The sequence below is a fragment of the Urtica dioica genome, chromosome 8 (assembly GCF_054948205.1).
Source record: "Urtica dioica subsp. dioica isolate 48M chromosome 8, U.dioica_male_clone48M_v1_H2, whole genome shotgun sequence".
Lineage (NCBI taxonomy): Eukaryota > Viridiplantae > Streptophyta > Magnoliopsida > Rosales > Urticaceae > Urtica > Urtica dioica.
In genome coordinates this window covers 44728466-44752583 of record NC_142763.1, presented here as the reverse complement: position 1 = coordinate 44752583, position 24118 = coordinate 44728466, and the positions used below count along the sequence as shown (strand labels likewise).

Here is a 24118-nt window from a genome sequence, read left to right as displayed (position 1 = left end):
GATGAGTATTGTTTCCTATTAGCCCCCCGAGTTTCTTGTGTTTGTGAGACGAAGGCCAAGAAACTCTCACGTCGGAGGCCTACAATAGTATGTGACAATGGGTAGGACAACTTTCATTGCAACAAGGAGGGTTTTACAGCTTGCCTTGGTAATTGGCCTTTTTAGGGAAATTAAAATTACACGTTTGAAACAAAATGACAATAAGTTCAAGCGTGAATTCAATGACGAAAGTTGTGTCGGTCGTGGCCGTGAATTCTAGGCAGTGCTCATCATCTCATTGTCTTTGTGCTAGAGGATTCTCCCTTTTGACAAGTCGGTTGCTCGGTCGGGGTCACCTCGCTAGTGAATGTGACGAACTCTTTGAGATGCCCACCTCGGATCAGGGAATCTATTCGCTTCCTAAGCTGGTAGCATTCGGTCGTCACGTGTCCGTGATCTCGGTGATATTCGCATTGCTTGCTTCTGTCCCTCGTCGTGGGGTCCGTTCTTAACAGGGGCGGAGATCCTAGCTTCTCCCTGTGTAAGCTCAAGATCCGGTCGGGCGTCGTGTTGAGTAGGACGAAGGATTGCGTCGGGGCTGGAGAAGGGTGGTCATTAGGGACTCGACCGTTTCTACGCCTCTTCCTTCGCGAGCCGAGACCGGTGGCCGGTGCCATGAGTGTGGCGGCGCGCTTCTTGTTGGATGCGCGGTCAGCAACGTTGGGTGGTTGATGTCCCAAGACGACTTCTCTCTCGATCCCGCGTTGGGCATTGAGTTTTTCTCTCAAGTCGCTCCCATGAGATTCCCTTCGGGAATTGAGGCGATCTCTCAAGTCTCCGGTGGCCGTCCCTATCACTTTAGGCGAGGATACGTCATTCGAGTGACGTCCTCGACAAACGCCATGGCTATTGACGTCGTCATCTCCCCGGGGGTTTTGGACGCGGATGGTGAGCTTGGAGCGTCCCTTTCGGTACCTAGAGGTCGAGCGTCCCCAAGCATTACTCGACACTTGACGCCTTGACGTGGTCGCCCGAGGGTGTCCCCTCGAGGGCGCGTGCGCGTGCTCATCAGAAAGTTGACGTCTCGACGAGGTCGCCCGAGGGTGTCCCCTTGGAAGCGTGCGTGTGCGTCCCCTTTCGTGAATAGCGTGGTGGATTCCTGATTTTGCCACATAGTCGTGGTCCTTCTCGTCGTGGTTGGCGTCATCCTCGATGCCATGGCCGAGGAGATCGGTGATGAGTGCGCCATCGACGTCGGGACGGTTTAGGAGCTCGGCGAGCCCTCGAGCCGAGTCCTCTCGGACCGCAACCTCGGGGTCGTTCGCCGAGTCTTGGGGCTGGCTCTCGTTGTCACGAGGTTGCCCTCCTAGAAGGTGCGCGAGGCTTCAGAGGCCGTATCTTGAGCTCGTCGCTCGGTCGGCCACGGAGGTGACGGGCAATTGACTCATCTATCGAGAGTTTTGCCGTTGAAGGATGAAGAAGAGTGGGAGAGGGAATGCGTCGCCAAGGTCGAGAGATCCCCTCCTTCTAGCGCCAAAATGTTGTCGCTGTTTTTTGGACAACGATTTAGGAGCCCAAAGTGGTTAGACCCAAGGCCAGACCAAGTGGTCTCACTTCGGCTCGAGCGTGTCGGACTTGGTACCCCAAGTCGTCCCTTAGCTGTGAATGTCCCTTGAGTTCGTCAGAGTACCTGAAAAGGGGTGAAGAACAGGTGAACTAGGAAGGGAAAAAGAGGGGGTGCCTCTGTTTACCTCTCCGACGCTCAACATTAGTAGGATTGAGGTGGAGTATAGAGGTTTTAGAGGTGGTGAGGGGCCAAAGATGAGCGAAACGAGTGAAGTACGAGTTCGACATCGTTTCGGGACTCAAAATTGGATTACCTTTGGGAGAGGACGGACCTCTCTATTTATAGGCGACCAAGGGGTGTTTGGAGAACCCCTTCGCCGAGTGAGCTTCTTGGGTCGGCCATTGGCCGAGTGAAGTGCATGGCCGGCTGAAAGTTCACTCGGCCAATGGCCGAGTAAACTGCTTGAGAGGTTCACTCGGCCATTGGTCGAGTGAACAACATGGCCGGCCGAGGGTTCACTCGGCCAATGGCCGAGTGAACTGCTTGAGAGGTTCACTCGGCCATTGGCCAAGTGAACTGCATGGCTGGCTGAGGGTTCACTCGGCCAATGGCCGAGTGAACTGCTTGGGAGGTTCAGTCGGCCATTGGCCGAGTGAACTGCATGGCCGGCTGAGGGTTCACTCGGCCAATGGCCGAGTGAACTGCTTGAGAGGTTCACTTGGCCATTGGCCGAGTGAACTGCATGGCCTGCTGAGCATATGGCCGGCCGTGGGCCGACTGTCCCTTGGACCGGCCATGGGCCGGCTGAGCACATGGCCGGCCATCGGCCGGCTGACCCTTGGCCGGCCATTGGCCGGCTGAGTATATGGCTGGCCATTGGCCGGCTGAACCTTGGGTCGGCCATTGGGTTGGGCCGGCCAATGGCTGGGGCAATGTTTCGCCGCCCGAGGCCTCGCGCCGGTCGCGTGGGTCGAAGTGACGCCTTTGTCCTTGTCGGTCCGAGATGGGCCGACAACAGAAATGATTAACATATCTTTTTTTCGAAAAATCGGTCCATTCATTACCTTATATCCAGTTTCTTGTTTTTTCTCTGCCACGAACGCTTTAGATTGCTTCCTCTTCCAACTCATGCTCTAATGCGAGAGTAATTGTCGTGTTTTCAGCTAGTAATTTGTCCATGGCATCTTCCTTGTGTTGAAGAAATTTTTCCTATCATAAAATATATGTATTAGAATAATTTTAAGTTTAATAGAAACTACAACGTCCAAAAATAAATATAAATCAAATGTCATTCTTACAAATTGGTTGAATTCTTCATCATTCCTCCATCCACCTTTCTGAGGTTTATTATGCAAAACATTATATACTTGGAATGGACTAGGCAACATCTGGGTCTCGGGATTAATCTGTCATTAGAAAATAATATAATGAATTCAAAATAAGTATGTGAAAAGAAGTTGTATAAAAACTTAACAGTATCAACTAAACTGACATCTTACCATTTCAGTTTTTGTGATTAGCAATGGTTTTAGAGCCTCCACAACTGCGTGTCACTTGCTTACTTCGATTAACTTTCATTTGAGCACATCTTTTCTGAAGAAAAAAAATGTAAATAAATGATAGCGCTGCATATCCAATGAAAGTCCAACAAAAATAACAAGGTAATAAAAAGGTAGACATAACATAAAAGGACAAATAAAAACGTTTAAAGTAATTAAGGTAATAAAAAGGCATGCTCATTGATTTTAGTATGCACCACCCATATCATATTATGATCAAATCACAATTAACATTTACCTTATGATTGTCAGACTTCCAAAGCATGCACAAGGCATTCCAATCTTCCTGGCTCCGACAATCATCTTTCATTTTAGTTCTTGCAAGCTCTAGATTGGTCATTCCACCATTATCCTCCCAATGTTTCTTCAGAACACCCCGCGTGCGTACCCATTGTTTTTGCATTTTATAATCTAGACGTAACATAAAATCTAGATCTTGGCGTTGTATTTCGAATTTAAGCTGTATATATATATATTAATAATATACATTAAAAAAATATTTCTACATGTTTCTGGTTGAAGTACATAAACATTAACTTACCCCTATTCTTTCAATCATCTGATCTTTTACTTCTTTTGGTACATCATCCCACCTGTGAAAGTTCATCGGACAATCTTGCCGCATCCCAATCCCAATCTCTGTTGGCAACTGAGTAGATGATCTACCAAGAAAGTGAATTGTCTCTGTATCTTTCCTTAATTGAATTGGATCACCAGAGTGTGCTTCAATATCCCGTATAACACTAAGATTGAGATTGGGACCACGTCTCCCTGTTTTACCTATATAATCCATCAAGCAAGTATTTTTTTTAAAAGTACTTTATAGACAGAATATTAGAACAACTCGATACGTTATAAATAAAACATTAAGGATAATAATATTTACCAGTAGTATCGGAATCCGAATCAAGCGTAGTACGACTTGTATCACCAGAAGCATTAGAATCAGGCAGAGTATGATCAATATTACCAGTAACATTGGAATCACGCAAAGTACGCCTACGTTGACGCTCCGGCTGCTCAATTGGTTCAGAGGAACTTCCATCAGCAGTTGAATCAGGCAAAGTACGCCTAGTTTGACGCTCTGGATGCTGAATTGGTTCGAAGGAACTTCCATCAGCAGTTGAATCAGGCAAAGTACGCCAAGTTTGATGCTCCGGCTGCTGAATTGGTTCGGAGGAACTTCCATTAGCAGTTTTTTGAAGCAACGATCGTGCGCGTTCTCTTCTAGAAACAACTCCTATTGCGGCAGTAACCACCATCACCACTGTAAATAACCACATTTTGAACTGCAAAGAATAACATGTATCATTCGTTAATAGAGTAAATAAAAAAAAACACCAGTAAGGAATACACAAAGTACAATGATACTAAGATTTGAGACTACAGTTAATTATGAAAGCTGATTATTATTAATACAAAGAATCCTTACATAAGTCAATAAATTTCTAATAATAAATAAGCTGACTGTACAGGTCATCCTAAAATAGCCTCACTAGGTAAATGAACGCACAAGTGAACCATGACTGTAAAAAAAGAGGAGGGGGGGGGGGAAATGCGTTCAAGCTTGCAAAGAAAAAAAATTATCCCTTCTTGCAATACTTCCAACTCTCTCACGTGTAGTGTGGTAGAAGTCAGTTTCCTAAAAAATTGAGATAACTCCACCACCGTTTCACGAATTTGTTAGTCATAAAAGGACAAACTGCAATAGGGATTAGTTGCTGTATTAAGACATGACAATCGTGCGACTTTAGCCCGTATATCTTACCTTGCCCGGCAATAACATTTTTGGCTAGATTTGCTGCATATCCATCTGGAAAACGAACCGACTTGAGTAGATTACAAAATTGTTTTCTCTCATCTTTAGTTAAAACGTACGAAACATGTGGTTTGACCCAGCGGTCATTTTGTTTCACCAAGTGCAACTCCTTTCGTATCTTCATGTCTTTCAAATCTAATCGAGCTTTGTCTGTGTCTTTCGTCTTTCATTCTATGTTTAAAAGAGTTCCCAACAAATTCTCGCACACATTTTTTTCGACATGCATCACATCGATGTTATGACGTATTAGCAACTTAGACCAATAAGGGAGTTCAAAAAAGATGCTTCTCTTAGACCAATCCGGATGTTTTCCATGTTGACATCGAGTAATGTGTTCTAACTGACGCAAGCAATCATCTCCGCTGATAGGTTTCGGAGCGAGCCTCTTCTCTATTCTTCCATTAAAATCTTTTGCATTCCTCCAAGCGTGATTCGGGGGGAGAAATCGCCTATGTCCTACAAATGCTGTTTTACTTCGTAGTCGTATACTACTTGCATCGTCGTTGCATGTCGGACAAGCCTTGTAGCCTCTCGTGCTCCATCCTGACAAGTAGCCATACGCTGGAAAGTCGTTGATAGTCCATAGTAGTGCAGCACGCATGTTGAATCTCTATTTAGCTTCGCAATCGTATGTTTCGACAGCTTTCTCCCATAGAAGCTTCAACTCATCAATCAATGGACGTAGATACACGTCGATGTTTTTTTCCTGGTGAGTCTCTTCCAAGAATTAACAATGACATCATAAAAGATGCATCAACCATAGAATTCCACGGCGGCATATTGTAGGGTATGAGCACAACGGGCCAAATACTGTACGAGAGACTCATTGCCCCAAAAGGGTTGAAGCCATCACTAGCAAGCCCTAGGCGAACATTTCTAGGATCTTTTGCAAAATCCGGAAAAAAAATTGAATCAAAATGCTTCCATGCTTTTCCATCTACTGGATGCCTCAGAACTCCCTCTTCTTTGGACCTGTGTTGATGCCACTGCATATCCTTTGCAGTGTGCCTTGAAGCAAATAACCGTTGAAGTCTGCTTGTGACATGAAAATAACGCAATACTTTTGCCGGCAACTTCTTCTTCGTAGTAGTACTATCTTCAACCCAACGACTAGTACCACACACGGGACAAGACTGTAGATCTGCATTTTCTTTCCAAAATAAAGCGCAATCATACTTACAAGCGTGGATAGATTCGCATCCCAGTCCAAGAGTATGCAAATACTTTTTAGCCTCGTAGTGGTTCTTAGGAAAGCCTGCATCCTTAATTCAGTATCATATCCATTGCCACATTTGTCATTTTACATGTTACCTTCACATGCATCAACTCTAATAAAAAGCCTAGTATGGAAAATGTATCGCAGCCCGGGAATAAAGGCTTCTCCATATCAACAAATAACTTCTCCACATTTGGATTGTTATGTCGATCGGCAGACTCGGCACCATCCATTACGTTTCGACCTTCTGCTTCATCGACAACATGAAATGCATCATGAAGTAGATCATCAACACCGTCATTTGGTTCAGCATCTCCATTCTCGCTGACTGTTTCATCTCTAGGTAGTTGTTCACCATGGTGTATCCATACTTTATAGGTCCTGTCAAATAGATTATGTACGATATGACTAGCAACCATATTCGGAGTATTTTTTCTTGCATTCACACACTTTTTGCATGGACAGAATATTCGACCTTCTCCGTCAACATATGCTTCAGCCCGTTTCGCAAAATCATAAGCCCCTCTACTCAACCTTGGATCGTACTTATTCGTTATTGAAATCCAACTCCTATCCATATTGTTCTTACTAAACTTCTGATAAAAAAAATAAAAAAAAATAAATAAAACTAAAGATTTTAATGAAAGCAGACAACTTAAGTCCATGTGAAAATATACTTAAATATTTAGTAAGACGTAATGGTATAATATGATGTTGGTTGTATAATTAGTTAACTAGTCTACAGCTTATTATAGCAAAAGTATTTTCAAACAAGCAATTTTAATAAAAGCATGCAGAGAACCAGGACCCCATTATTTCTCTTCTATTTCAAAATGACACGTGAGTGGTATAAAATGGGATGCAACGAGTGAAACACTAGTCATTTTTACTAAGCATGAAAAAGAAAAAAATACAAACCAAACCTTGTTTCAAACAGTACTGTCATATGTGTTGTTTTACGTGTTCCCACGCTAAAAGTCATATATACATAATAAAAAAATATTATATCCGAAGTGCTAAAGCAACGCATAGAAACAAGACTACCCGTTCCACTGAATAATCGTTACAGTAACTGTCATCTAATATTTGTCTAATTTTCTCGACTCAATAATCTTTACAATATCGTATAAAAACTAAAAAATAAATTTTACTTCATATTTATTACAAACATTGTATATAAATGAAATTATAGAATACTTGTAAATTACAGGATAATATTTCCAACTCTATAAATTACATACATAGATGTGTATAGTTCCAGCTCTATTTCACAATAAGATTTTCAATCCTACACTAAAACAAATATTTAAACAGATATTTAAAAAAAAAAAAAAAAACATACCGGCAACGAGTAGCTTTAGGAAGATTAGAACAGAGGCGGCAACGGGCTCGGCAGCGGACAATGAGCTCGGCAATGGACAGCTTTATGAACAAGCATTGTGAAAAAAATTAGAGCGTTATCTAAGAAGCAAATTTACATATGTAATGTGTATATTTCCAGCTTTATTTCACAATAATTTCTACAAGATTGATCATTTACGGGTGTTTAATTTCATTAACGGAAGACTCTACGATACTGCAAGATAATCACAACATAAATGACAATGTCAACTCAACATATCAAGTCTAAAGTTATGAAAATAAGACTTTACCAGGGGAGACCTTAATATACTATTTGAACTTAACCAAACAAGACTTTACTTTTTTCAATAATGTTATTAAAATAATCAAGGTAACCTCAGGTTTGAACCCTTTTTGCCTCATTAACCTCAAGTCTAGAATCAGCCACAATATCCCTTCTCAACACGTATGGGTTTTAGATTTAGATTCTGATTCTTTCGTTGTTATGCTTTTCAAGGAGACGAGGAGTAATAATAATGTTAAAAACTCTAAAAAACGATTATCAATTATTCACAGCACAAATGCCAATTAAACAGTGTGAATAATGTCAATTAAACGGTGTGAATAAAAACAAAACTTACCGGCAACGAGCAGCTTTAGGAAGAGTAGAAAAGAGGCGGCAACGGGCTCGGCAGCGGACAACGAGCTCGGCAGCGGACAAAGAGAAATTCGACTAACCAAATGAGCAAAAAAAACTCTGAATCTCTAACCAAAACACATAAATTCGACTAACCAAAACACAGGGATTGCAAAGAAATTCTAACCTTTTCCACGGATGAGCAAAACCAGAGCACACCAAGAAGAGGGAGAGAAGGCGAGTTGAGAGATAAAGCGAGGGAGAGACGGAAAGTTGAGAGAGAAAGCGAGGAAGAGACGGCGAGTTGGGAGAGAAAGCGAGAGAAGAATGGGAATTGCAGAGTGCGAATAGGGTAGAAGTTGAACAACGCGATCGAGAAGGAAGGAAAACGTGGGATCACCGAAAACGTGGGATTACGCCTAGTATATAGTTTTGAAAGATATTATAATATTGAGATACTTTATATCGTTAACTTAGTAACTAATTAATATCGGTTTTGCTATAATATTATTGTAGACTATAATATTGAGATATTATAATATAGCATCTCAATTGAACACACAAGTCCATTGTTTATACCGAATAAATTGAAAAATAACATGGTTAATATCTGTTTTATAATAACATTGTGTATTAATAAGTTTTTTGTAGAAACCCCCAAAATCGAAGCTGAAAACATACTCAAATTCCTAGCCCAACCAATTCGAAGGTGACTAGACTTGTGATGAAGTTTTTGTGGGCCTTCTTCATTTTTCTGGGCCTAAAGCAAAAGCTTTACTCTCCTTAAAGGTGAGCCGAGTCTAATTGAGATGCTTTATAATATTGTATACACTAATTTATTAATAAGTTAATTGAAGTACAACTGGTCAAATAAGTAATCTCTACAAATTTGCGTCATTTTTACATTTTTGGAGGGAAATATATATGTGACTAATTATTAGTCTCGAATAGTATATGCAACCAAATCAATCCCGATTACTATCAGATACAACCAACTCAGTCCCGGATGCCAAGACTAAAAAATTGTCTCCTACGATTTGCTCCATTTTTCACTTTGAAGGGAATACATCCATGACCGAAAATTAGTCTCAAATACTATCGGTCCCGAATACTATTCGAGACAACCAAATCTGTCTTGAATGCCCGCAATCAGAGACCAAAAATTAGTCTCTACAAATTTGCGTCATTTTTACAGTTTTGGAGGGAATATATCTGTGACTAATTATTAGTCTCGAATAGTATACGCAACCAAATTAGTCCCGAATACTATCAGAGACAACCAAATCAATCCCGAATGCCAATTATCAGAGACTAAAAATTGGTCTCCTACAATTTGCGCCATTTTTCATTTTGGAGGGAATACATCTGTGACCGACAATTAGTCTCTCCTAAAATTATGACTGGAGAAATATATATTTGTGACTAAATATTAGTCTCGAATAGTATATGCATGAAAATCAGTCTCTAACAGCATCAGAGACAGCATGATCAGTCTTTGATGCCCACTATCACAGACTAATAAATTAGTCTCGAATACTCTAGTCTCTTTGATACCCTGTTTTCTTGTAGTGATAATTAAATAACGATAATACTTATAACACTTATATTAAACATATTACGATGATATATAAGTGTTGTTACGTTGTTTTATTGGCTTTATTTTTTAGTGCAAGTAATATGGAAAGATGTCGAGTGTTATGTTTCCACTTCTGGATTGACATCTTTCCTCGTGTGTGCAGACAGTATTTCAGGCAAGTTTCCAGTTTCGACAGATTGCTTCGCTGGTGACTTATTGCTGAGTTATTGCCTCGCTGCTGTCTTCATTACAAGATATCTGCCTCGCTGGAGCCTTCATTGCAAGATATCCTTCGCTGCTATCTTCATTGCACGAATATTCACTTTGATGGAGTCTTTACTTTGTGATATTCGCTTGAGGCCGGGTAAGGAAACCCGAGATATCTTCCAGGATTGTCCTGCTGCTATAAAAGCCATGCGCTCTCCCTTAGCAGCTTCGACACTTTTGATCAAACACTCAGAGCTCTTAGACGTGCAAGACCGGCGGACTGGGAGGCTGTGTGTTTTGGTTTTAAGTGGTGTATTCTCTCAAACACTATTCCACAGATTGAGTGTATGTGAGAGTTGGGTCCTTGTGCTTTTCGTGATTGAAGGTTCACGTACCACTGAAGACTAAAGGTCATCCGAGTCAGGAGGTTGCTCGAAGAGTGGAATTGAGACGGAGCTCAAATTCAGGGGGAGTCCCTGTCTAGGTGATCACTGGTAGTAATAGTCTCTAGGTTTTATTGATTTGTTGATTGTAATCAGATATAACCTTGTGTGTACTATTGACTACAAGATAGTGAAAATCATTTCCACTGGCAGCGTGCCCCCAGATGTAGGTGTGATTCACCGAACTGGGTAACCATATCCTGTGTACTTTGTTTACTGCACTTTTTGTTGTTTATCCATATCTGTGTTCAAGCAAGTTGTCGGACGTATTGTCAACACATTGTGTGCGACATCTTGCCTTTGCAACTAATCAGAATTTCATTTGGTATCAGAGCAGGCACCTTGATCTCTTAGGTGGTTTCCTGTATTTTCTTTCTGATTGCCTATTATGGATAGTTCCCGAGAAGGAGGTTCTGTCAATCGCCCTCCAGTACTCGACGGAACCAACTATGGATATTGGAAGGCACGCATGACCGCCTTCTGGAAGTCCCTGGATAGTCGAACATGGAAAGCTGTGATACATGGGTGGGAAGCTCCTGTGACTACTGATGACAAAGGAGCCCGTACTGGCACAAAGCCCGAAAAGGACTGAACCCCCACTGAGGATGAGGCGGCCCTTGGTAACTCCCGTGCTCTCAATGCTATATTTAACGGTGTCGATAAAGATGTTTTCAGGTTGATAAATACTTGCACTACTGCCAAAGAGGCCTGGGAAATCCTCGCTGTTGCCTATGAGGGAACTACAAAGGTCCGTGAACAAAAACTTCAGTATCTCACAACCAATTTTGAAGCCCTCACGATGCTCGAGGATGAAACGGCCGCTGAGTTCAACGTTCGCATTCGTGATCTCGCCAATGAATCATATTCTCTCGGAAAACCAATGACAGATGAAGATCTTGTTCGAAAAACCCTGAGAGCTTTGAGCTCTAGGTTCAAGATGAAAATCACGGCCATTGAGGAAGTTCATGACCTAAAGAAATTGAAGTTCGACGAGCTTATGGGATCTCTCATGATGTTTGAGCTCTCCCTTCCTAAGGTGGAAAAGAAACAAAGAGGGATGGCCCTCAAAAGTTCTGTTCATGTTCAAGGGATCAGGTATATTCAGACTCTGACAATGATATTGACGATACTATTGCTATGCTTGCAAAAAACTATGGCAGGGTCATGAAAAGACTCAACCAGATGAATGGGAAAAATGTCTCACAAGATGTCAAGGACAATTTCCAACAACGTTTCCAGAAAAACACCTATCCTAACAGGAATAGTAAAAGTGGTGAACGATCTGGGAAAGGCAAAGGCATTCAGTGCCACGAGTGTGAAGGTTTTGGACATATTCAGAAGGAGTGTCCCAACTTCCTCAAGAAGCAATAAAAGGGATACAACGCTACTCTTTCGGATGAAGAAGATGAAGAGAGCGACTCAGATCAGATAAGTAATTTTGTAGCCTTTACTGCTTCTGTCCATACTCATGAGTCTACTAATGAATTTGGTGAATGCTCTCAGAAATATGTTCTTGATGATGAACTATCTGACGATGCTATGAATGAAGCCTACAATACCCTTCACACCAAATGGGTTGAGGAATCCCAGATTCTAGACAAACAGAGTGCTCTCATCCTTACCCTGACTGAAGATAAGGCAAGGCTTCTGGAGACTATTGTGGATCTGAAGAAGGAAGTCAGTCGTCTGAATGGCGAACTCGAGCACATGACTAAAACTGTTAGAATGCTGAATTCTGGAACTGACAGCCTTGACAAAATCCTCACCATCGGCAAACCCGCGAAGAACATGAAGGGACTTGGATATACCCATGGAGCCTCATCATCCCAGACTACGTTCGTTCCTCAAAAGCAGACTAGCCAGATGTCGCGAAACTTGCCTCAACCATCTGGTAACAACAAGTCTCATGACATTTCTCGATATCATCAATTTGGACCAAACAAGTCTCCTGTCAACAGACCTCGTTGGGTATGCCATTATTGTGGTAGGAAGGGACATATCCGTCCTTTTTGCTATCGTTTGTATGGGAGGAATGTCTGTCAGCACAGGTCCATCCACATGAATGTCTCATCTCATCAACAACCTGCTACTCGGCTGGAATGGAGAGTGAAAAATGCCTCCTATCGTGCCAATATTGCCTACACATCTCTGAGTGCTTCCACCGGGAATGATTGGTATTTCGACAGTGGCTGCTCTCGTCACATGACTGGGGATCACACTTTCCTGACCAACGTGAAACCTTACTCCAACTGCCATGTTACCTTTGGAGATGGAGTAAAAGCCAAAATTGTGGGTAAAGGTCAATTAAACTATCCTGGTATGTCTTGTCTGACTGAGGCTTTGTTGGTAGAAGGACTTAATGCTAATCTTATTAGTATTAGTCAGCTTTGTGATCTGAATTTACATGTCAACTTTACTCGTGATAAGTGTGTGGTGATTAATGAAGATCAGGATGAACTTATGCGAGGAAACAGATCTCGTGACAACTGCTATATGTGGTCCTCCGTACCAACCAGCAATTGTCTCTTGACCAAAGTTGACGAAACCAAGCTGTGGCATCAAAAGCTTGGTCATCTAAATCTCAGAAGTATGCAGAAAATTGTCTTTGAGAATGCCATCATCGGTGTCCCAAACCTGAAGATTGTCGAAGGGAAAATTTGTGGTGAGTGCCAGATTGGGAAACAGGTCAAGAAGTCCAACAAGATGGTGCAACATCTTATCACATCTCGTGTTCTGGAACTCCTCCACATGGACCTGATGGGACCGATGCAGGTCGAGAGCCTTGGAGGGAAGAGATATGTGTTCGTCTGTGTGGATGCTACTCCAGGTACACTTGGGTTGATTTTATTCGTGAGAAATCTGACACTTTTGTTGTTTTTGAAGCTCTATGTAAGAAAGTTCAGAGAGAAAAAGGAGAGAGCATAGGCAAAGTGATCAGAATCCGGAGTGATCATGGGAGGGAATTTGAGAACATGAGCTTTGCTAAGTTCTGTACTGAAGAAGGGATAGCACATGAGTTCTCTGCTCCTATCACACCTCAACAAAATGGAATTGTTGAAAGGAAAAATCGAACCCTCCAAGAGATGGCTCGAGTAATGATGTTGGCCAGGAATATTCCATCACACTTCTGGGCTGAAGCTCTCAATACTGCCTGCCATATTCACAATAGAGTTACTATTCGTCCAGGTACTTCCAGCACTCATTATGAAATATGGAGGGGGAGAAAACCAAATGTGAAATACTTCCATATCTTTGGTTCTGTTTGTTATATTCTTGCTGACAGAGATCCACGGCGTAAATTTGACCCAAAAAGTGATGAAGGTATATTTCTTGGATACTCTAGAAATAGTCGTGCATACAGTGTTTATAACAAACGCACTAAGACTATAATGGAATCGATGAATGTGGTGATAAATGATGATCATGATGTTACTAACAGTCCTAATGATGAGGATGAAGTTTTTCCTAGTAACCCAGATGTCAGGACAGATGCTGATAATCCCTTGGACGACATCTCCACTGGAAATCCAAATGTCAGGACTGATGCTGATGACAAAGTTAGCGACATTGTTCCAGATGAAGGATCCCCTCCTGAGACTGAACAGAGAATTCCTTCTCGAAGAATTCAGAAAAATCATCCTGCTCATGAGGTGATTGGCGAAATCAGTGAAGAAATAAAGACTCGTCCAAAACCTCCTGTTAACTACCGGGAAATGATTGGTAATCTCTGCTTTGTCTCTAAGATTGAACCAAAAAATGTTAATGAGGCTATTGATGATGAATACTGGGTTAATGCTATGCAAGAAGAACTGGTCCAGTTTGAAAGAAACGAAGTCTGGGAGCTGGTTCCCAAACCTGACAATGTGAATGTCATTGGAACTAAGTGAATTTTTAAGAATAAATCTGATGAACATGGTAATATAACTCGGAACAAAGCTAGACTTGTGGCGCAAGGCTATTCTCAGGTGGAAGGCGTAGATTTTGATGAAACATTTGCCCCTGTTGCAAGACTTGAAGCTATCAGACTTTTGCTTGGCATCTCATGTCACCTGCAATTCAAACTCTATCAGATGGATGTTAAGAGTGCTTTCCTCAATGGGTACCTGAATGAGGAAGTTTATGTAGCACAACCAAAAGGGTTTACAGATCTCAGCTCTCCACAACATGTCTACAAACTCAGAAAAGCTCTCTATGGCCTTAAGCAGGCTCCTCGTGCGTGGTATGAAAGACGAACCCAATTTCTTGTGCAGAATGGTTATACCCGAGGTGACGTTGACAAGACTTTGTTCGTGAAAAAGGAGAATGGCAATCTAATGATAGCTCAGATTTATGTTGACGACATCGTCTTTGGAGGAATGTCAAACAAGATGGTGGATCTTTTTGTTCGACAAATGCAGTCAGAGTTTGAGATGAGTATGGTCGGCGAGTTAAACTACTTTCTGGGCTTTCAGATCAAACAAATGAGTGATGGTATCTTCATTTCCCAAAGTAAGTATGCCAAAAACTTGGTGAAGAAGTTTGGCCTGGAGAAATCTTCTCACAAGCGGACCCCTGCCGCTACTCACATCAAACTCACTAAGGATGAGCATGGAGAATCTATTGATCAAAGCCTCTACAGGAGTATTATTGGCAGTCTTCTTTATCTCACTGCCAGCCGACCAGACATAGCCTACTCAGTAGGTGTATGTGCGCGCTATCAAGCCAACCCCAAAGCTAGCCATCTGGCTCAAGCTAAGCGAATCATAAGGTACATCTCAGGAACTGCTAATTTTGGTTTACTGTATACGTATGATACTTCTTCTACGCTTGTGGGATACTGTGATGCTGACTGGGCAGGTAGCACGGTTGATAGAAAGAGTACTTCTGGTGGATGTTTCTATCTTGGAAACAATCTCATCTCCTGGTTCAGCAAGAAGCAAAACTGTGTTTCCTTGTCCACAGCTGAGGCTGAATACATCGCTGCTGGGAGTAGTTGCACTCAGCTCCTCTGGATGAAGCAGATGCTCGCCGAGTATGATGTTGGACAAGATGTCATGACATTATTCTGCGACAACATTAGTGCCATCAACATCTCAAAGAATCATGTTCAACACAGTAAGACCAAGCATATTGAGATCAGACATCACTTTATTCGAGATCTTGTAGAAGAAAAGAAAATCAAACTCGAATACATTCACACCGAGAAACAGCTTGCAGATATTTTCACCAAGAATTTTTAACAACTGAATTAAAGAAATCTAAATTTTGTAAAGATGCACATTGCAACACATGGCTAACATTAAAGAACTAACTATACAGCCAACATAATGCATAAAAAGATCCTGAAGGAGCCATAGGCCATCATTAGGAAACACTTCTTCTATAGGAAAGCATAAGAACTCAACGGAACCCCTCTTTCTTTGGGGGGTTCCGTTGAGCTCAGAAGTTTTGAGAATTCAAGAGAAGGTCACGGCGAGACGAGCCGTTTATCAAAGAATCTATGATTTCAAGAACCGGACTCATTCTTGAATAATCTCCGTATGTTCTTTGGATGCTAACCGGTTTGAAAATCTCAGATCTTCCCTTGGGTTATGCGTTATTGATCAATAGCAATTACTGTTTATCGGAGGATTTTTTTTATCTTAACTTATGTGCTAATCCTTCGCTGATTCTTGTTCGTGTTACTGTTGTGTTTTCTCTCTCATGGGCCCATGTATCTGGTTGGCCCATTCGACTGGTTTGTCGGGCTATAACGCCAATTGCTGTCTCTCTGGGCCTAGGAACGATCAAGGCCCACTTGAAGTCGCGACGTCGTTTTTCTCCTTGCCATTTTCTCACTCATGCAGAGGGTTACTCTTCCGAGAAAGAAGGGGAAGTTATTTCCTGTTTGAATTTCGAAATTTCCTATTCTTCTTCGGCGCCCTTAAGATTTGTTTCCCAAATTTGCTTACTTACCCATTTTGACAGTTATCGGTGTGGCAGTTTCCCTAAAATCTTATACAAAATGGTTGGCACAAGAAGTGGGATCAGTACTACCACTCCCTCAGAGAAAGCCACGATGAAGAAGAAACATGTCGCCACAAAGAAACCTAGGGCTGAGAGTAACATGCATGGTGTCCGGGTTCGAGGTCTGAAACCCAGCATACGCGCCGATGGTCAGGCCGGAGGTGCGAACGCTGGGTCATCGGTTCCTCCTAAGAACCCATCTCTCTCTGCCGCCAGAAGCGCTATCTTGACGAAAGCTGCCCTTTCCATCGCCGACATCACAGGAGAAGCAAGTTTCAGCAGTTCCTCCTCAGAAAAGAGACAAGACAATGCTGATCGCGAAGAAGAAGTTAGGGCTGGAGAGTCCCCTATCGAGAGTCCTCACAAGATTGTTCGAGGTAACCCTAAAGGCTCTAATATTCCTGATGATAGCTCTAGGGATAGGATTTCGCGTCCTGATGTTCATGAGCCTACTCCTGAGGATGCCATTGGAGGCATGATGGGCTTGAATAAAGATGTCACGAAAGATGTGCCTACATCTTCCCTGGGGCAAAAGAGGAAGGGAGATCATGCTCAAGAGGATGCAGAGGACACTCTCGCTTCTCTGAAGAAGAAGATTCAGAGAGATGATGATGTTTGCTTAGCCACTCTTCTGTCAGAGAAGAGGAAGAAGAAGAAGTCTCCAGAAGAAAGCTCTTCGGCTGTCCCCATTCCGGTCTAGAAAAAAAAAAAAATGGGCATGATTAAGAAACGGGTGAAGAAGACGGCTCAGACTCCCTTGTCTCCTGTCGTTGAGGACCAGGTGGTTGAAGAAGAAGACTCTATTATCCCTCTTGGGTTGGGAAACAAGAGTTCTGTAGGAGGGCAAAAGCTGCCGAAGAATATCCCTGCTGCTCCCATGGATAATGTCTCCTTCCATAAAGAAGATGGTGTTCTCAAGTGGAGATATGTCTATCATCGCGCCATTTTTCCTGAAAAGGAATTATCCTTAGAGGCGCTGAAAATTGATGCCATTATGGAGCTTCTTCACGACGCCGAGATGCTGAGGACTGTCACTGGCATTGGGGTGTTCTATCCGGCACTGGTTAAAGAGTTCATTGTTAATCTCTCCTCTTCCTTTAATTCTCCAGAAGATCCAGAGTTCAGGAAGGTCTTTGTCAGAGGTCACTGTTTTGAGATCTCTCCTGATGTGATCAACAAGTTTTTGGGCCGTGGAAAGATCATCATAGCTGATCGGGTACCTTCTCTGGACATCATCGTGCAAGAAATCACTGGAAACGAGACCAAGGTCTGGCCTTCAAATGGAACTTTGCCCTCAGCAGAGCTCACTGTCAAGTACTCCGTCCTGTATCGCATTGGCATCGCCAACTGGGCTCCCTCCTCTCATGGGTCTAGCATCACGGCAGATCTCGCTCGGCTCATTTTTCAGATAGGTACTCGCTCCTCTTTTGACTTTGGTGATTTTGTTTTTGATCACTTGGCAAAACATGCCAAGTCTTTTGCAGTAAAGCTCCCCATCGGCTTTCCCTCTCTTATCACTGGGATTCTGCTTGATCAAAACAAGAATATCTTGAGGAGTTCAGATGTGGTGGGTAAGCGTCCTGGTGCCTTTTCCTTCAGTCCCAAATTATTTGAAGGGAAACATGTTCAGGATCTTGTCAGACCTTCTGACGAGACATCTAACGCACCTGCGAGCAATCTTCACTTGAGTTCCATGTCTGAAGATGTTCAGAGAAAAGTGGTGAAGGAACTTCTTGAAGAGGTCGAGATTCTGAAAAAGACCATTGAAACTCTCTCCTCTAGGAAAGTCAAGTGTGAAGCTCTTCTCAAAGACCTTACTGCCCCAAGCTCTGCTACCTCTTCTCAGCCAGGTCAAGCCGCTGGGTCTCATGTCTCTGAAGCCGCTGAAGACTCCGATTCTGAAGACGATGTTTATGTCTCTGAGAATGATCAGGATACTGTTGGTTGATTCTTTTCCGGTCTGTAATATTCTCTTTTCAAGACATCTTTTGCTTCTGTTCCTTTGTGCTTCAGACTAATGTGTTTCGTTTGGATGGTTTGTAAGACAGCTTTTTTGTACTTTTGTCTGATGAATGATATGCTGTTTTCCTAGTTCTCATTCCCTTCTCAGGCTGTTGTTCCTCCCTCTGTGTTGGTCGATCCTTGCCTTTGGTATCTTTTGAGGCAATCAGGGGGAGAGGCGTCATGAGGTCATTTATTTTGACTCTCTTTCTGGTTCTGACGCTTGTATGAGAACTGGTCCTGGAAGTGCTTGCCTAAAAAATAGTCAAAGGGGGAGATTGTTGTTACGTTGTTTTATTGGCTTTATTTTTTAGTGCAAGTAGTATGGAAAGATGTCGAGTGTTATGTTTCCACTTCTGGATTGACATCTTTCCTCGTGTGTGCAGACAGTATTTCAGGCAAGTTTCCAGTTTCGACAGATTGCTTCGCTGGTGACTTATTGTTGAGTTATTGCCTCGCTGCTGTCTTCATTACAAGATATCTGCCTCGCTGGAGCCTTCATTGCAAGATATCCTTCGCTGCTATCTTTATTGCACGAATATTCACTTTGATGGAGTCTTTACTTTGTGATATTCGCTTGAGGCCGGGTAAGGAAACCCGAGATATCTTCCAGGATTGTCCTGCTGCTATAAAAGCCATGCGCTCTCCCTTAGCAGCTTCGACACTTTTGATCAAACACTCAGAGCTCTTAGACGTGCAAGACCGGCGGACTGGGAGGCTGTGTGTTTTGGTTTTAAGTGGTGTATTCTCTCAAACACTATTCCACAGATTGAGTGTATGTGAGAGTTGGGTCCTTGTGCTTTTTGTGATTGAAGGTTCACGTACCACTGAAGACTAAAGGTCATCCGAGCCAGGAGGTTGCTCGAAGAGTGGAATTGAGACGGAGCTCAAATTCAGGGGGAGTCCCTGTCTAGGTGATCACTGGTAGTAATAGTCTCTAGGTTTTATTGATTTGTTGATTGTAATCAGATATAACCTTGTGTGTACTATTGACTACAAGATAGTGAAAATCCTTTCCACTGGCAGCGTGCCCCCAGATGTAGGTGTGATTCACCGAACTGGGTAATTATATCCTGTGTACTTTGTTTACTGCACTTTTTGTTGTTTATCCATATCTGTGTTCAAGCAAGTTGTCGGACACATTGTCAATACATTGTGTGCGACATCTTGCCTTTGCAACTAATCAGAATTTCAATAAGTGTTATAAGTGGTTATACAAAAAGCTAGGTAAATTTTTCGCGTTTTAAAGCTTAGGAATTAGATCCTTATAGCGACTTTTATTTATACACAAGCTCCTGAATTTAAGCATATATACAATGGATAGTTTGGGGATCATAGTTTACGGAAGGGGTTCAACAAAATATAGATATTATTATAGAAGGGTTTAAACCTAGGTGAGTTCCCATTAACCCAAAGGTCAAGAGATACACGTCCGGTCTTCATCTTCAACTCCCTTGTTCACATCGGCGCCTTGCCCTTCTCTACATTACCAAGGGTCATAAAACTATGAGTCGATTGACTCAGTAAGTGGGAGTCTAACTTAGAAAATAAAGCGACTAATGTCATGTGATAACATGTGACGTGCAAACAAGCACATAAGAATGCATTGATCCAAATCTAACAACTTCTACAACATGACTAATGTGTGCACACTCTAATTAGTATTTGTCGTCTTTAAGGTTACACACATCCCCCGCTATAACCTTTAGAACGACAAGAGACCAGCCTTAGACTTCGAGCAGCAGTCGTCCGGCGGCCTAAGAGTTTGATCCACTAGTGGTACCACTTCATTCGACATCGGCGCAACCCCCAGGCCCACATAGCCCGTCAAGGTGAATTCTTCAGGCCTTCATAGCCTGGAACAAAGTCGGGTACGACTCTTGGTCGTCTCCCTGAGATATGAGTACTCAGAGCGCCATCCTCCAGGCCCTCATAGACCGTCAGGGTTCATTTCCTTTTGGTACCGTCGACACATCAATTCTTTAGGGTTCGGGTACTCTGCAGCACACAGAGTACACACCTATGCTACTTACAGGAGAGTGACTCGGGTTAAATCCCGAAAGAATTATCATTTCCCTTTAATGCTCGTACTCCCGGTACTTCTACCCTCGGCTCGAATCCGAGAGTCCAACATGCTCTCCTGTCACCTCAGATCTAGCTAAACTCTATGGTTAGCAGAGGGATCGAACTACAACAAAGTAGCAACGTGGCTGGTTCAAGTTAGCATTTGAACCTATGGATATAAACCCAACTAAATTTTCCAAAGAGAGTGGCCGAAGCCTAAATCTTTGGTGTTTGTGTCTTTTAAGGCTTTTCCTACTCTTTTTTATTATTAACACGTGAATGCACGTAAACAGGATTATTCCCTTGGTAAGTAGTTGACTTATGTCTCCACACTTACTTGGAATAGCTCGACAGAAAGTTCGACGACTTCCGGCGATGTCTTGATTTTCACGCTCTTTGTGATACTTGACACTTGTTGAAACGTCAAAAGAACTAGCATCCGAGGTTGGAAGCCCGTTAGTCATTGGATTCGAGATTACTTGAAAAAAGATAGGGTTCGGTGTCGGGATTAGATTCGAGTCGGTTCGGTATTCAAGAATTTAATTTATTATTCTCCGAGTTTTCGGAAGTTAAACTTATTCAAGACTCGCATACTTTCGTATCGAGAATGATACAAAATAAAATTCAATAATAATTATGAGTCTTAAATAAATTAATTAATCTGAAATTAAATAAACGAGAATTTCAAAATAAATAATTAAATTAAGTTCTTGAACGTTATTAAATAAATAATCATAAATCTTTATACTTGTCATAAAAATTTCTAGACTTGTAAAAAAAAACCAAACACGAATCCAACTAACTTGTCACAAAATCTTTAGACTTGTCATCAAAATTTCTAGACTTGTCATAAAAAAATTCTAGACTTGTCATAAAAAACGTTAGACTTGTCATAAAATTTTTCTAGACTAGTCTTACAAAAATTTCTAGACTTGTCATCAAATTTTTCCAACTCGTCATAAAATTGAAATTTTAAATTCAAGATTAACTAGCAAAAACCCGAACCCGAACGAATCATCAAATCTCAAATGACACTCACCAATTCCAAAACCAATTCTCAAATCAATTCTCACGTCTCAAACTTACCAAAAATCCAAGATGTCATAAAAATTTCCGATTCAATTAACAACCATTACGTTTCACAATTCAAATCCATTCTTAAATCCAAAATTAACTTCAACCGAGGCTCAGATTTACCATCACAAAGCATGACGGCCCAAAACAACCTCTCAGCCAAACAAAATACTCGGCCAAAACAACACACGGCCAAAACTTCCAAGCAACTCATCAAAACCCGAAATCAAAACAATCAACCAAAATTTCCTTCACAAACCAAAATCATACAATACGAGCTTAGCAAGAACTTCAACGTTCCAAAATTTCTAAACCAAGATCCCAATCATCAAGACTCAAGGCCAACACATTTCCAAACAAAAATTCGTCCAAAAAAATCAAACAAAAATCAAACCATGCCTCTCAAACATTACCCAAACATTTATCAACCTCGTAAACGTCTCATGATCATCCAAACACCTGAAGAAAAAACAAAACCTCACGGATCAACCATAAATCCTCGCTCACTAGCAAAATTCGGCCAAAACAACCCAACCCAAGAAAAATTCGTTTTCAATCACCAAACACATCTCATATTCATCTCTAATCAAGTTCACATTAAAAAAAAAAAAAAAAAAAAAAAAAAAAAAAAACTCATCAATTTCACATAAACAACTCGGAATCCAAAAACCCCCAAATCTTTTGAATCCATGAACCCTAGAATCAATCATACCAAGGAGAAGAAATTCCTTACTTCCAATCACGAAATAGGCTTCTCCAGTCCTCACTCAACCCTTCTCCGGTGGTCACGCTCGCTCCGGTGTCCACACAACTCACGGCGACCTCGTCCTTCCTCAGCTGGAGCGCGCGGTGATGGAGAGCTCGGCCGACAGCGCGCGAAGAGGAGAAAGGAAGGAGAAGAGAGAGAGAAAATGGCAGTGAAGGTAAAGCTCCGTGAAGCTTGAAGATGGCCGAGCTTTTTTTGCTGTTTGAATTTTTTTTTTTCTTTACAGGGGAGCTCGCGCGTGGGACAGGGGAAGGAAGAGAGAAAGAAGAAGAAAAAAGAAAAGAGAAGAGGGAGAGAGAGTGTAGAGAGAAAGAGAAAAAAGAGGGGATGAGAGAATGGATAAGATCTACACGTGGCTACCTTCCATTGAGCCACATATGCACAATGGCCACCACATTTTTGACATTTCTCTCACAAACGACCCCTTTTTATTTTTTTCTTCCAATCTCGTCCTTCATTTGTTGCACATAAGTCCTTCCAAAATAAAACATCGCAATCTTGTCCTTAATTAATTAAAAATAATCTTTAAAAATAACCGAGAAAATTCTCATTAATTTCCCGTTATCTTGAATATATTTAAGGGATTTCGGAATTTATTTTCACTCTTGAGATTTTAAGTCTCTGAGTACGTTTCGAATAAATTTATTCGGAAAATAATATCGAGTTTACTCGAATATCCATATTCCGAAATTTAATCAACCTTAAATATATTTATTATTATTATTATTATTATCAAGATATTTAAAATTTAAGGACGTCTCATGTGCAACAAGAATTTGATTCAAAATAAAACTCGTTTATTTTATTCAAATTCATAATTCGAGCGTTACAAAAGTTTGTATATTACACAAGTCCTCGAGTCAAGTCTTGAGTCCACATGTCGAGTCCTCAAGGCAGCCCAACGTGACTCCTCAAGGCGAGTCTTTTCTCCTTAAGATAAGGCTTGGGTTCACTAGTAAACCCTCGAATCCTCGCAAGCCGAATCCGAGTCAAGAAGCTGATTATCAAATTCTCCTACGAGCAACCAAAAACCATCCCTAATGACGTGCTTTAGTCGCCCCTAACGGCGCTCCAAAACTTGTCCGGCGACGAACTTGTGTAAAGCAAGACGGTTCAATCAAGTCCCCAAACGTGACATGCGTGCCAAGGCGCCGTGCTCACAAGGGTAGAAGACTCTACCCAAAAGACTTAACCCAAAAACGCGACCAGCGCACTAAGGTGCCACACTCGCCGGGGGATAAAGTCCGCAAAAGGCTCAACCCTATGCACGACGCGCACGCCAAGGTGTCGTGTCCATAGTGATGACTTTCGTGCTCTCCTTACGATAAAGCGAGTCGTAAGCCAAAAGGCCATCGACAACGCCGAGTTCAAGGCCTGCGTCCGCATGGCGAATAACCAGTCTGGCCGGCCATCCACGGGAAAGCAGTCCCACACAAGGCTACATTTGACCCACCTATCACGTGACACGCGCCCCAAGGGGTGCCATGCTCATAAGGTGGCCGGTCGAGTTCGCCTCCCGATAAAGTGAGTTGTAAGCCAAAAAGCCATCGACAACACCGGGTTCAAGGCATGCGTTCGCAGGGCGAATAACCGGTTTGGCTGACGCTGGATGGTCATTTAGTGACCCAGGCGGTCGGCCGGCCGGTTGGTCACGCAATGACCCAGGTGATCGGACAGTCGGATGGTGAGGGTCGGATGGACATGCAATGATCCAGGTGGCCGGATGGTCACGCAATTATCCAGGCGGCCGGTCGACTGGATGGTGATAGCCGGATGGTCACTTAGTGACCCAGCCGGCCGGCCGGATGGTGATGGCCGAATGGTCATGCAGTGACCTAGCCGGCCAGTCGAATGGTCATGCAATGACCCAGTCGGCCGGCGCCG

At 42.3% G+C, this 24118-nt stretch overlaps 1 protein-coding gene and 1 long non-coding RNA gene across 2 annotated transcripts; one reads left to right on the top strand and one right to left on the bottom strand.

Moving 5' to 3' along the window:
• The first annotated feature begins 17041 nt into the window (after positions 1–17041).
• Positions 17042–18277, top strand: LOC149389940 (uncharacterized). Its single transcript, XM_089622768.1, has one exon. It carries the CDS (start codon positions 17042–17044, stop codon positions 18275–18277), a length of 1236 nt encoding a protein of 411 aa, XP_089478894.1.
• Positions 18278–21697: 3420 nt separating this feature from the next.
• LOC149389939 (uncharacterized) lies at positions 21698–22522 on the bottom strand. Its single transcript, XR_016300898.1, has 2 exons — positions 22202–22522; positions 21698–21927 (listed from the first exon to the last, which is right to left on the bottom strand). It is a non-coding gene; the product is annotated as an uncharacterized LOC149389939 (long non-coding RNA).
• Positions 22523–24118: the final 1596 nt, after the last annotated feature.

Bases quoted from the DNA above. Each gene is read 5' to 3' on its own strand.
- LOC149389940 (XM_089622768.1), top strand. From the start codon at position 17,042: ATGGGCATGATTAAGAAACGGGTGAAGAAGACGGCTCAGACTCCCTTG.